Genomic DNA, 13,088 nt, shown 5'->3' with positions numbered 1-13,088 from the left:
GACACCTGATTTCCACCATGGCTCTGATTTGCCTAAACCACTGAATGGCTTCATGGCTGTGGACTTGGCTCAGAGAGGAGATGATGGCATTCCCTCCTGAATGATTATTTGAGGGTAGAGGGCTAGAGTGGCTGAGGGGTAGAATCAGGGGAAGCACGTGATGCTTTTGTTGAGCAATTGTAAAGTAATCCCTGGCTAGTGTAGAAAAACACATTTTATTGCTCATCAGAATATATATATATATGCATGTGTACAGGCACACATACATATTTATGTACAAATATATAAATAATATGTATTTGTTCATTCAGGCTTGGCAGAAGGCTTAACAAATGTTATATACATACCACGCAATTCAGGGGGTTTTTTTCTTTGAAAACCTTAGCCTTATAGCATTATCACTTCACTCCATTCTCATTTCAATTCATTGTTTATGCAAAATGAACATTGCTAATTCCCTGAATAGTTTTTCTGAAGAGCGGATGGCTTTCCAAAGGATTGTGCCTCAAAATTGATAGCTGTCTTAACTGACATGTTTGTACGGTATTTGAATTCATTATCGCCAATTAACATTGTGCGCCAAAGTAGTTTTGATGGGAAAGGTAGATCCAGAAACGGAGGGTAGGATATTTTGAGAGTCTTTCTTGAACAGTCGTGGCATATTTAACACAATACATTTCAAAGTAAAATTAAAAAATCACAGGAAAGTTTTAAAATAAACACAAAAGGAAAATCCAAGCAGATTTTCCTTCTGGTGTTCAGAAGCAAGCATGAAAAGGCGGGACAGAAAGATAACCTCTGGTGCAAACTGCCCTAAATGTCTGATCACAGATCTATGCAACAATTCCAGGTTTAAAGGGTTGTTATTTTTTAAGGCATTCCGATTGTGAGGACCAACTTCCGCTAGGACAGGAATCCATGTTAAAGGACTGTGATAGAGTTGATATAGCCTAATACCTGTGCTCCTTGCTTAAGCAAATTTTGGAAGTACACCAGAGGAAAATGAGCTAATAAACACAATCTTACCCTTCACTCTCCATTTCCTTGTCTAATGCTTCACAAGCTTACAATCACTTTGAAATGCCTCGAAAAAGATGACACCACGGTATCTCTTGATAATAAGCCAGCCTCCGAATGATACTTACTCACCGTTGGGTTACCACCATCCAGTTTGGAGGCCAATGCGTTTTAGAAGCTCTATTAACCCTTTCGATCCTGGAAGGATCATTTTATTGATTACTTCAAGTGTTCCTGCTGGCATTTGGCCCAGTACATCTCCACCTCTTTGTAATAAACTGTATTTCTTAGGCAAATCTGTTATTTTGTCAGCAGAAAAACTTTTGAACTATGGACTGTGAGAGGCAAACTGAGGACTTCAGAGGGGAGGGGGTGGGGGAAGGGAATAGCCTGGTGATGGGTAGTAGGGAGGGCACGTATTGCATGGTGCACTGGGTGTTATACGCAACTAATGAAGCATCAAACTTTACATCGGAATCTGGGGATGTACTGTATGGTGATTAACACAATATAATAAAATAAAATTAAAAAAAAAAAAAAAAGAAATCCAAGGAAAAAAAAAAAAAAAAAAAAAAAAAAAAAACCAAAGGAAAAAAAAAAAAAAAAAAAAAAAAGAAAAACTTTTGAAAGCCACTATATTTCGGTACCATTTCATGCGCTTTCACATGTAACCATCCAGCTCTGTGGAGTAAATACTATACTGTCACAATTTGGCATGATGTAACAATCTCAAAGAGGTCAACCAAGATGATAGATAAACCCAGTAATGGGGAGCCAGAGTTCCCAACTGAGATACCTGATGTCAAGGTCAAAGTCTGGATTTCCATACTAGACTACTTCCGGATCCCAGTCAGGGAAGTCTAATTTAGCAATACTGACTTTAGGCCTTGTGCATAATGTAAGCCTTCTTTCTGGGGGGCTTAGGCACTAGTGCCAAACACCACAGCATCAAAAATTCTGTCTTTGAGTATGAAAGTAGAGTGAAAATTGGAAAGTTCTTTCCTCAAGACTGCAGAAGGATGGGATGGGCTAGAATAAGTGTTCATTCTATAGGTTTTCAAGAACAGAATAGATTTCCCACATGTCAGTCTGCCTGGAAAGGGAGGTCTTCAGTGAATGATCGATCACTCGCGTTCTTTCCATCTCCAGGACTATCTCATTCCTGGCAGAAGTGTACATCTGCCGATAGATGTGGTGAATACAAAGTATCCTCTTCTCCCTAAAAATGACTTGGATTTTTGTGGTAGACACTTCCAGAAAAAGTTAGGATACATAAAGTGCTAAGAAATTGGGATTACCTGGAGAGGAGACAAGATACATTCCAGACATGAACTTGTATCAGTCAGTGAGTCGGGAATAATAGGTCAGTAAGTGCATCACACTTTATGACCTCTAGGCTGAAAGACCCTGCATTAGCTGGTTTTAATAAGTTAGTAATAGGATTTCATTGATTAAAGATAATAATAATAATAAGGAAATAAATCTTTTGAAGCTTTCAATAGATGTCTGAATTTTAAGTATCTGTCCCTCTCCCACTCAAAAAGAAAAAAAAAATCCCTGTATTGTTAAGCTCAGAGCTCCAACTTCCTACCTTACTTTAACGTATCATCTTAGTGTCTGTTTCACGAATTTAACAATGGAACCATGAGAGGTAAAAGATATACGTATGTAGGTCATTGTATATATAAGATAATATTTATTTTAAATATCTGAATCAGTACAGTGATCATGCTCATTGAAGGCCTTTGGTTATGTCCAGCCTCCCATCCACCACATTCCTTCATGCGTCTCATCTAAATGGCTTTCCAAATAAATACAGTCATTCATGTCATTCTCAAACTTAAAAATTATTTCCATGATCAAGATAGCATATTTTTTTCTGTTTTTTAGAGTGACCATTATTGTGTCCATCCATACAAGCAGGTGGTTCTCTTTCATTGTAACCTCACCAAATTACCAAACGATTACCACCAACTGATATTCTGTAAAAGCAATTATATCACCGATCGAAAAATTACGGAGTAAAGCAAAATAATTTTACTAATATTGAAGAGAAGGGAAGAATCCCTAAGTAATTTATTGCATCATCCCTTGTTAAAGTAATACTATTAGAGAATACTTTTTTTTTTTTTGGTAAAAAGAACTTAAATGGGGGGCGCCTGGGTGGCACAGTGGTTAAGCATCTGCCTTCGGCTCAGGGCGTGATCCCGGCGTTATGGGATCGAGCCCCCACATCAGGCTCTTCCGCTATGAGCCTGCTTCTTCCTCTCCCACTCCCCCTGCTTGTGTTCCCTCTCTCGCTGGCTGTCTCTATCTCTGTCAAAAAAAAAAAAAAAATCTTTAAAAAAAAAAAAAAAAGAACTTAAATGGGAAACTTGCATGTTACAATTTTCCCTTATCTTTCTTCCAAAAGTTGTGGAAGGTTGGGGGATGATTTGTCTGTTGCAAAATAGACAGAATACTTGGAATTTCTCATTGATTTACAACTCCCCAGCTAGCCAAGTAGCGGCCTCTTATCTCAGATGTGCAGAGCATGAAAATCTGCTGTTCCTCTGCATATTTAATTTAAACAATCAGGAAATGTGATGTATCTACAGGATTCTTATTACTTGGCCCAGCTGTCTTTTAGAATGCACCATAAATGTTACATAAAGTGTCATCCTTATGCGTGGCAAATATTTAAATTGGGAAACTTTATGAGGGACGGGGGCCCACTTATCAAAGTATTGAAAACAGAAAAAATACGTAAGAGTCAGTCTCCTACGGTATTTTATTCACTTTGAAATCCTACCACTTCTGTCCTCAAGACCGTGGATCGGGGTGGTCTCTCTTCTCCCAACAGTAAAGACAGAGCTTGGTGAGCTTGGTCCACCCAAAGATGCCATGAGAGGTTGCACAAGCCAGCTCTGTCTATGCAGTCCTTTGTCGTGGCTACTTTCAGTGTTTTCAGTTTCACTGGCAAGTCACCTTTTCACATGGGAACACCCTTTGGTGTCGGTTTACAGTGACAGCTCCCATGTTATCTTGCATAGAATTCCTTTTTTTCCTCTCTACAGTTTCTACTATCTTTTTAAAGTACATCCTCCTGCCTTAAGTCAGGAGACTGAAGGAAACGGTCTTCAATTTACATTTTTAAAGGTTAGGAGAAATTTCACAAACCATGATTAAAAATGTTGTTCCTCCTTCATGAGAGACCATGGACTCTGGGAAACAAACTGAGGGCTTCAGAAGGAAGGGGATGGGGGAATGGGATAGCCCTGTGATGGGTAGTAAGGAGGGCACGTATTGCATGGTGCACTGGGTGTTATGTGCAACTAACGAATCATCGAACTTTACATCAAAAACTAAGGATGTACTGTATGGTGACTAACATAATATAATAAAAAAAATTATTATAAAAAAATACTCTATTTACAAAAAAATTTAAAAAATAAACATGTTGTTCCTCATAACCTATTTCATATAGCAAGAAGCCTGAGTTGATTCATTTTATAACCATCCAACATATCAGAATCAGAATTGTTCATTTTGCCAAAAATCACTAGTTACCCACTCAATTTCTATTCCATCAATAGCTATTCATCCTTCAAGGCCAACCAAAATGCCTCCTCCAGGAAGCCCTTCCTGCTGCTAATTCCAGAAGCATAAATCTAATAACACTCAGCATTTTTCTTAACCACCTGCTTGTCTTGAAGCAGGGTGGTGTAGAGAAATGAATTTTGGTATAGGCATTAGAAAATCAGACTTCTAGTTTCAGCCATGTTACAAAGTACCTGGGTAATTTTCACCACATTTCATAACCTTTGTGGTGTCTATAAAAACTGCCAAAAGGCTGATTAGGAAATTGGACAGATGTCATGGAGTATCCAAGGTCACTGAGCTAGGAAGTATCAAATCATACCCCAAAGCAAGTTCCCTCTGCCCCTGAAAACCAACCACGCTTTTCTATTACCCCACACTAATGCAAAATACTAGAAGAATTTTGATGAGTATTGTTCTAAATATTCCAGGGAGTAGAACTAAAACCCGTGGAATCTATTTAATATGATAATATCTACTTTGAATTTCCAAGCAGAAGATATAATATGCAGCATTTCTCAAATGTATTTGACCAGAGATCTGCTCTTTCTTGGAACGTCTTCTGAGATACCCTTTTGGAAATAATGCATTAAGGCACTGTTTCCAAGATACAGCCCTCAAAATGTAACTATGTCAAATGGCTATGGAACCACAAAACATATGATCATTAATAAGATCTCTGCATGAACGAGCTTCCTCAATTAACAGATTCTTGAAGACACAAGACTCACTGAGGTTTATAGCCCTGTAAGCCTGGCCCCTTGCCAAGAAGGCCTCTCATGGCTGTGGTGCCGACACTAGGAAGAGGTGTTAAGGTTGAAAAAAGCTTCAGGGCAGGATCTCAGAAGAGTTCAGAAATGGCACATGTTGGCTTAAAGGAAAATACAGGAGGACACATTCCTAACATGAAGGATAGTTCTTGGAGTTTAAACAGTCCTAACTATTCCCTCAACCCCATCTCAAATTCGATGGCTAAATTCTGTTTATATTATTATTATATTTTCTTTTTTGCTATATAACAAATTACCATAAACTTAACAGGGTTAAACAATACCCATTTACTGTCTCACATTTTTTGTAGGTCAAAAGTCCAGGCATGGCATAACTGGGTTTTCTGATCAGGATCTCGCAAGGTTGAGATCAAGGTGATGGCTGGGGACATATTTTCACCTAGAGCTCAGAGTCCTTTTCCAAGCTTATTTGGATTGTTGACCAAATCTGATTCCTTGCAGGTCCCCCATTCTCTTGGACCGGGTCACGCTCAGCTCCTAGGGGATGCCCTCAGGTCCTAGCTCCCTGCCCCCCGCTCTATAGCCAGTTCACAGCCCTGCTGTTAGCTTTCTACCAGCCCAGCAGGAGAGATGCCCCCAGATAAGAGCTGCCTCTTCTCTCTTCCAAGGGCCACGTGAATAGGTCAGGCTGACTGTGGAAAATCTCTCTTGATCAGTTCATAGTCAACTGATTAAAGGCCTTAATGACATCTGCAGAATCCCTTGTCTTGTAACCTATCATAGTCATAGGAGTGATTCAGTCGGATACTTTTCAGGCTTTAAAATTCTGTTGGTCCACATAAACTTATCAGCACTTCACAACCGGGTTGGGGCAACACACACTTAAAGATGATCAATATACAATCAGTTCCCCTTTGTAGATTTCCTGACAGTTACCTGCCCAGCCAGCAACTTGGATTAGCCCATTCGTCTTCGGTCAGCTCTGACTATCACAGGGTCATTCCTTACACTGAACTGAAATCTGTCCTTTGGGGGATTCTTCCTCCTGATTCTAGATCTATCCCTGAGAACCAAGGGGGGGAAAAAAAGGTTTAATCCTGCTGTCACCTGACATCTCCCTGGATGTAGGAGGCTGACGATTGTGACCACCCCCGCCCCCCCGCCCCGAGCGGAAGACCCTGTTGTAAATCTCCAGTACATAATTCACGAGGCTGCCAGAGAACTTATTTACTATGTTAGAAAAAGGGGAACGTGTCAATGTATTTTACAGAGTCCATCACAACGGCAAGCATGCTATGTGTGTGTGTTAATAGATTTTCTATTAAAATAAATAAAAGTGTTTCTCGGTAATGCTTCCTTTTAGATCTGACCATGCTTTCTCTGTTTGTAGAGTGAAAGAGAAACCATCACGTTCTTTGCACAAGAGGATAGCACTTTCCCTGCACAGACTGGCCCCAAAGCCTTCAAAATCCCTTACTCCATCAGACAGCGGATTTGTGCCACCTTCGATACCCCCAATGCCAAAGGCAAGGACTGGCAGATGTTAGCACAGAAAAACAGCATCAACAGGTAATTGGGGGCAACTGGAAAGAGGACATTCTTCCCGAGAGTTTTGAAAAACAAAGGGGTTTGGGCATATCCACATGGTTTCCAGGCCCTGCTATCTTTATAAATCCCTCTGGCCACATTTCATGTGAGGGCTGGCTACATATGTGGGCAAGAAACAAGAACAGGACTCTGTGTGTGGCATTTCCTTCCACCCGCTCTGCCTTTGGGGACATTATAGAAAAGTCTTTGGTCCTGGCTAACTTGGGCCGCCCAAATGGGGATAGAGACTAGGTCATCTTGGTATTTGTGGGAGATCCCAGCACTGTCTTGAGTCAGTGATAATAGAAACAGGGAAGTACGTGTCTCCTCCCTACCATCAGGCCACCTTAAGCATCATTTAACCCTCCTTGGGCACATGTTCAGCTGGCAAAAGTGGGTGCCTTGGTATTAAAAGTTTGAGGATGAGAATTCCCAGATCTGAAGGCAGAAGATGTAAAACAAACAGGTGACCTAAGCACGTGAACGAGTCTGCGGCTCCACCGGACTCCATTACCAATGCTAGCGTTGTAGTTAAGTTGAGAGTAGAACAGAGAGATTCATAATGGGCTTGATTACTTTTGATGAGAAGCAAGAGTGATGGCATCCCGGGCAGCACTGATGGGCAGGCCACTTCGGCTGGGCTGGAAGGATAACCAGCAACGAGAGGGCATTGGCAAGCAATACCTCCCTTCCCCCACACCTGCCTCCCCTCTTCCTCTTACCCCCCCCCCACCATGCCCCAGAATGAATAGAAAAGAGAACAAATTTTGCCAGAACCATTTTCCTTCCCTCTTCCTCTGGTACTCTTTTTTCTTTTCTTTTCTTTTTTTTTTTTCTTTTGAGGCAAAGCCTTATTTTCTTACTGTTTGGCTTACTCTGTCATTTCCATTTTGTGTTCTTTATTTCCACAGACATCCTACCTGACTCCTTCTTCTCTGAAAGGGAGGTAGGTGTCTGCCAGGAAATGATAGAGTGCCACTCCCTGTCTCAAAAGGGATCCAAGAAATCCAAGAACGTAGGACCCAACTAGAAAGCAGTGAGGCTCAGAGAGGCAAATCAAGGAAGGAGGCATGGCTGCCAAAGAAAAGGGAATTTGCAGAGACAGGCAAACCCAGAAAGAACAGATACATTCTTGAGAGTCGAATATTGAAAATGAAAGAATACAAAAATGTATGTGTACAGGAGAAAAAAATTAAGTTGAATATTTCCCAGCAAGTTTGACAAAGGGAGGAGGTGTCTCATTTATAACCCATGAGCACCCTGACAATGTCAAGCTCACTTTCTGATCAACACAGGGACAAGAACAAAAACAACCCAGAGAACAGAATTCGGTTGACAAAGAAAAAAGTGTGTGGGGGGGGGACGAATTGGGCCCCCATAAGGCATCCCTGGTTCTACAACTCATACTAGTCTGCCTGAACACATCACTCACCAGCCCTGTTTCTTTTTCTACAACTGCATTTCATAGAATTCGAACTGCATTAACTCCCAAATCCATTCTGACCATAAGAGTTTATGATTTTTAATTCACCATTTACATGAAAATAATTGCCCCCAAATCCCTGTAGATCCACAGAAGCTATCATTCGTGTGCTGAATGAGTCTGCACACGTTCCTTCTGTCTCGTTCCATTTCATTCTCTGCTTACGGTCTACCTACTATGAGTGTCCCCAAAGTCAGCAGTTGGGGCCCCTGCACAGTAGGGAAAATGCATTTCAAATTGGCAGACTAAGGTCAACACCTTTTGTGTCTCGGCTCTCATGAGTAGGGATTGGCTGCGGAGGAGCAGACCGCCCCTCTGGTGTCCAGGGTCCTCCACTGTGAACACGCTGTGGGCCTATTCCCTTGCTTTGGGCTGTCCCTAAGACCCCTTCTCCAGGAAAGCCTAAATTTCCTTGACATAAGAAACACAAATGACCTACTTAATGGAAAGTTTCTAACACAGTGCCCAGACAATGTCGATTTCCATTTTTTAAAAATGATTTTATTTATTTATTTGGCAGAGAGAGGGCACAAGCAGGGGGAGCAGTAGGCAGAGGAAGAGGGAGAGGCAGGCTCCCCGATGAGCAGAGAGCACAACTCGGGACTCGATTCCAGGTCCCGGGGTTCATGACTTGAGCCAAAGGTGGACACTTAACCAACTGAGCCACCCAGGAGCCCCCCTGAAAATGTTGATTTTCAATCAGTGTTGTTCTTTGCAATTTTCACTAATAGCAAATTAGGATGGCATGAATACATGTAATCTACTATCTTTAAATCTTCTATGGTGAACATATTCAACTTCAGTGAATGGCACGTCCTGCCTCCCTCTTCATTCTCTAGCTTCACCCTCGGAAAGTCATAGAACTACGGAGCAAGAATGGTTTAAATTAAGAATCACCAAACTTCTTTCTGTTAAACAACCAGATAGCAAATCGTTTAGGCCATGTAGGGTCTGTTGTAATTACTCGGGACCATTCAGCCCTGCTTCTTTAGTGAGAATCAGCCAGAAAAAATACATGGAACACAGCTACGCCTATTTGTCTAACAAACTTTATTTATAAGAACAAGCAACAACCAGCATTTGCCCAATGGACGTAGTTTGCTGACCCCTCATTTAAATAAATCTGCCCTCATTTAGTAAGACCTTGTTGCTTCAGTCATAGTAACACCCAGAGATGAGGCTTCTCAGCTCAGCATCCAAGCTTGAGGGGCGAGAGGGGATAGAATAGGACCCTTTTCTTTTAAGATTTTTATTCATTTGACAGAGAGAGACAGCGAGAGAGGGAACACAAGCAAGGGGAGTGTGAGAGGGAGAAGCAGGCTTCCTGCCGAGCAGGGAGCCCAATATGGGGCTCAATCCCAGGACCCTGGGATCATGACCTGAGCCGAAGGCAGACGCTCAACGGCTGAGCCACCCAGGCGCCCCTGGATAGGACCCTTTTCTGCAGACTGCTTGTTGCTGGCAGAAGGGCCACCAGCATATTCACAGGAGCAGAGTAGAGCAAACACTACTGAAAACCACTGTGAACTCATTCTCATTTTGCAGAAATGGTCAAGTTCCTTTTATGTTTTCATTACTGTACTAAAAATCTGCCTCCTCCTACATGGGAAGAAGCCCCACGTAACAGAGAGGAATGGGATTTTCAGATGTCATTTGTCACAACTTCCTGTTGTATAATCCCGGATCACTGGCCAGGCTCTCTTAGGGTTACACAGAATAGAGCATGGAACTGATCATTAAGGTGTGTTAAAACACAAAAATCTGACATTGTCAATCTGCTGATATTATTGGGCAAGAGAGTCGTCCCCTTGCATGAGATCCTGTCCACTCTGGGATCACAAGAAAAAGGATGACAAAAGCATGTAGGCTTTCTGTTAGGGAATTCACCTTCCTTGATCTGGTGACAGCACTTTTCAGCTGTCTCTCCCCCTCCTTTCAATTTCCAGAAGTATCCAAAAGCTAGCAAAGCCACAGTGCTCAAATCACGAAGGAAGAGTTTTCAAAGGGAGTGGAGGGAAACGTTTGCTTTTATTTGACTGCCAGTGAAAATGCTCTCCTACCCTCCTTTTGGGGAAATGCAAATGTCACTGATGATAATCTGCTTTTTTGCCAAACAAGTTTCTACTTAGATCTGAATAGGGGGAAAAAAACGACTTGGAATATAAAGTGAAAGGCTTAGCAATCGATGAGAATGTGAGAAATGTCGGTCGTGTGTGTTATGAGGCGGCAACACAGGTGGCCTTGCAACTTGCCTGGCATACGGATCGCACGGAAGGAGCAACAGAGCCTAGCAAAGAATGTCACCGACAACAGTTGCAATTATAGATTCTGTGAGCAAACTTTGACTATTACTCAGAGTCCATACTTGCTGCATTTCAAAGCTGAGATTGCACATCCGCTCTCTAAATTCAGCTGCAATAACCCTCCACTTCAGTGCTCCTGGCCCCATGTGATTGGTAGGTGGGGAGGGCTGAGAAATAAAGAATTGATCACGTGAAAGTAGATGGCGGGGAACGCCAAGGACTGAACAGATTAATGTTGGAAACAACGGCTTCAGCCCAAAGTAGTCTCCCATCTCTAAACTTCCATAGCGCTCTGTAGTATGAGGACCCTTTGTATCTTTAGTTCTAGTTAAGCCCACCAAGATGGTTCTCTCTACTTAGGGGAAATTCAGTCCTTTCTGAATTTTGACATGAACTCTTTCATGGGACACTAACTCTGCCTGACCTCAAAAACTTTCTTCCTCATAAATACAATTGATAGGAATAAGCATCAGAGGATTTTGAAAATTAGTCTCCCAGGAAAACAGTTTACATGGCTCACATGAAGGAAGATTCTGGTCTTTTCTCTCAGCTCTTCCACAGTCCCCGGAATTCTACCATTAGCTCATTCTTCTTTAAGGCCTCGTGATTTTCATATTCCAGAAACCCTTGTGAAAACATAGCCAGCTTGACCATGTTGCTATGGGAACAGCTGCTGGATAAAGTGCATGAGACATGGGAGTCTGAGCGGAGGGGAAGCAGCCGAGATGGAAGAGAGGGTGCCAAAGTGGAGAGAAGCACATAATTACATCTTATTAACGGTTTTTCATAACAGTACGCAGTTGAACCTTGAACAACACAGTTGAACCTTTGAACTGCACGGGTCCATTTACACGTGGATTTTTTTTTTCCAGTAAATACAGTCCAGCACTATAAATGTATTTTCTCTTCCTTATGCTTTTCTTAATAACATTTCTTTTCTCTTGCCTACTTCATTACATGAATATAGTATTTGATACACAAATATGTGTCAACTGTTCATGTTAGCAATAAGGCTTCCGGTCAACAGTGGACTAGTGTCAGTGAAGTTTTGGGAGTGTCAAAAGTGAAACTGGATTTGTGATTGTGCAGTGGGGGGAGGGCTAACTCCCCACATTGTTCAAGGGTCAACTAAAACATATTTCTTGTTGGTCAAGGGTTAAAATAGTTCATTTTGCCTGTTCACGTTCATGGGTGATAGTGTAGCAATTGGGAGTAAATGAAATTTCTCAAACCTCGTGGCTGATCAGCAGTGCTGTATAACCAGTTTTTCCACCAGGGCCTCTAATGAGAAACAGAATCTTCTCATATTGAGGTCATATCCTTTCATTCCCTCTGTCTACCCTGTTAATTGGATACACAGGCCCAGTGAAATGACCAGAGGGCAGTGGAAGAGGACAGAGGAAGGTCACAAGGCAGCGTCCTCATCCATCTTGGGACAACTGTTGAGAATTCACCAGAAGTAGAGCAGCCCCAGTGCCAGCTGCCTTTTGGGGTGAGGGGGGAAGAGGAGAACAAAAGCCATACAGGATGCCTGCTTGAGGGGTGTCTCGCAGTGACCACAGAGGCTCGCTGTTTTCATTCCTGTGGTTTGGGGTTTACCATGATGACACCAGACTCCACTTTCTTGCTTTTTGCAGGCTGGAGGCTAGAAAACACATCCTAACCTTTAAGTAATAAAAATGGATGTGAGGCCTTCGTTTCCAAAAAAGCCACCTCTAGGACTCTTCCAAGGAAAGTTAATATGTGGGGGGGGTAGCATTACACGGGTCCTTGGAGGCAAAATAGGGTGAAGCCCAAATCAGATTTTCTGGTTCTGGCCCAGGAGGCTTATGCAGGGGTGAAATGCGAAGAGCCCTACAGTGAAGCCAGAGGGACCCAGCACAGCAAAGCTTCATTCCCCCGAGATCGATGACTCCTGAAACTACCCGCTAATACAAAGCTGAAGCAGCAGCCGTGGGACAAGTGTAGCCGTGAACAAGCTGTATACGGTTTACAAGTGGCAGGTGTCCATTCTAAAGGGGCTACGGAAAAGAAGCTTCTTCATGTTCCCCCAAGAGAACCAAAGCCATGCTCCCGCTAGCCCCAGGGGCTGATGACAAGGGCACTGCATTCCTTCTAGGCAAGGGGCGGGTTTGTGCTGATCCTTAAAGAAATAATAGGCTCTCCTCCTTTATGTTAATAGAGTTTTCAGGAAAGATGGACATGCCCAGGCCCCTTTTATAGCCTAAATAATCCCCTTCAGAAGAGCGGTCTCAAACAGTACCTGGAAAGGCTGGCAGCATCAGTATGCCTGAATACGATGTTTTCATCATTTGAGAACATTAAATTACAGGAAGGATTTCAACCCAATTCATTAGAGTATCCTTTAAGGGATTAACTTCCTTTTCA

The 13,088-nt window shown here is 42.3% G+C and overlaps 1 protein-coding gene across 12 annotated transcripts in view; it reads left to right on the top strand.

Annotated features, from left to right (window-relative positions):
* Positions 1 to 13,088, top strand: part of UNC5D (unc-5 netrin receptor D) — a 567,635-nt gene that overhangs the window by 541,741 nt on the left and 12,806 nt on the right. For all 12 annotated transcript variants that reach the window (XM_034647536.1, XM_034647537.1, XM_034647535.1 and 9 more), the window contains one exon: positions 6,718 to 6,896. In XM_034647536.1, the coding sequence (XP_034503427.1) occupies positions 6,718 to 6,896 (179 nt within the window). The remainder of the gene's footprint in view (positions 1 to 6,717; positions 6,897 to 13,088) is intronic.

Source organism: Ailuropoda melanoleuca, chromosome 18 (genome assembly GCF_002007445.2).
Source record: "Ailuropoda melanoleuca isolate Jingjing chromosome 18, ASM200744v2, whole genome shotgun sequence".
In the NCBI taxonomy this organism is placed as follows: Eukaryota; Metazoa; Chordata; class Mammalia; order Carnivora; family Ursidae; genus Ailuropoda; species Ailuropoda melanoleuca.
The sequence above is the reverse complement of the archived record's forward strand: the minus strand, read 5'-3'. Positions and strand labels throughout refer to the sequence as shown.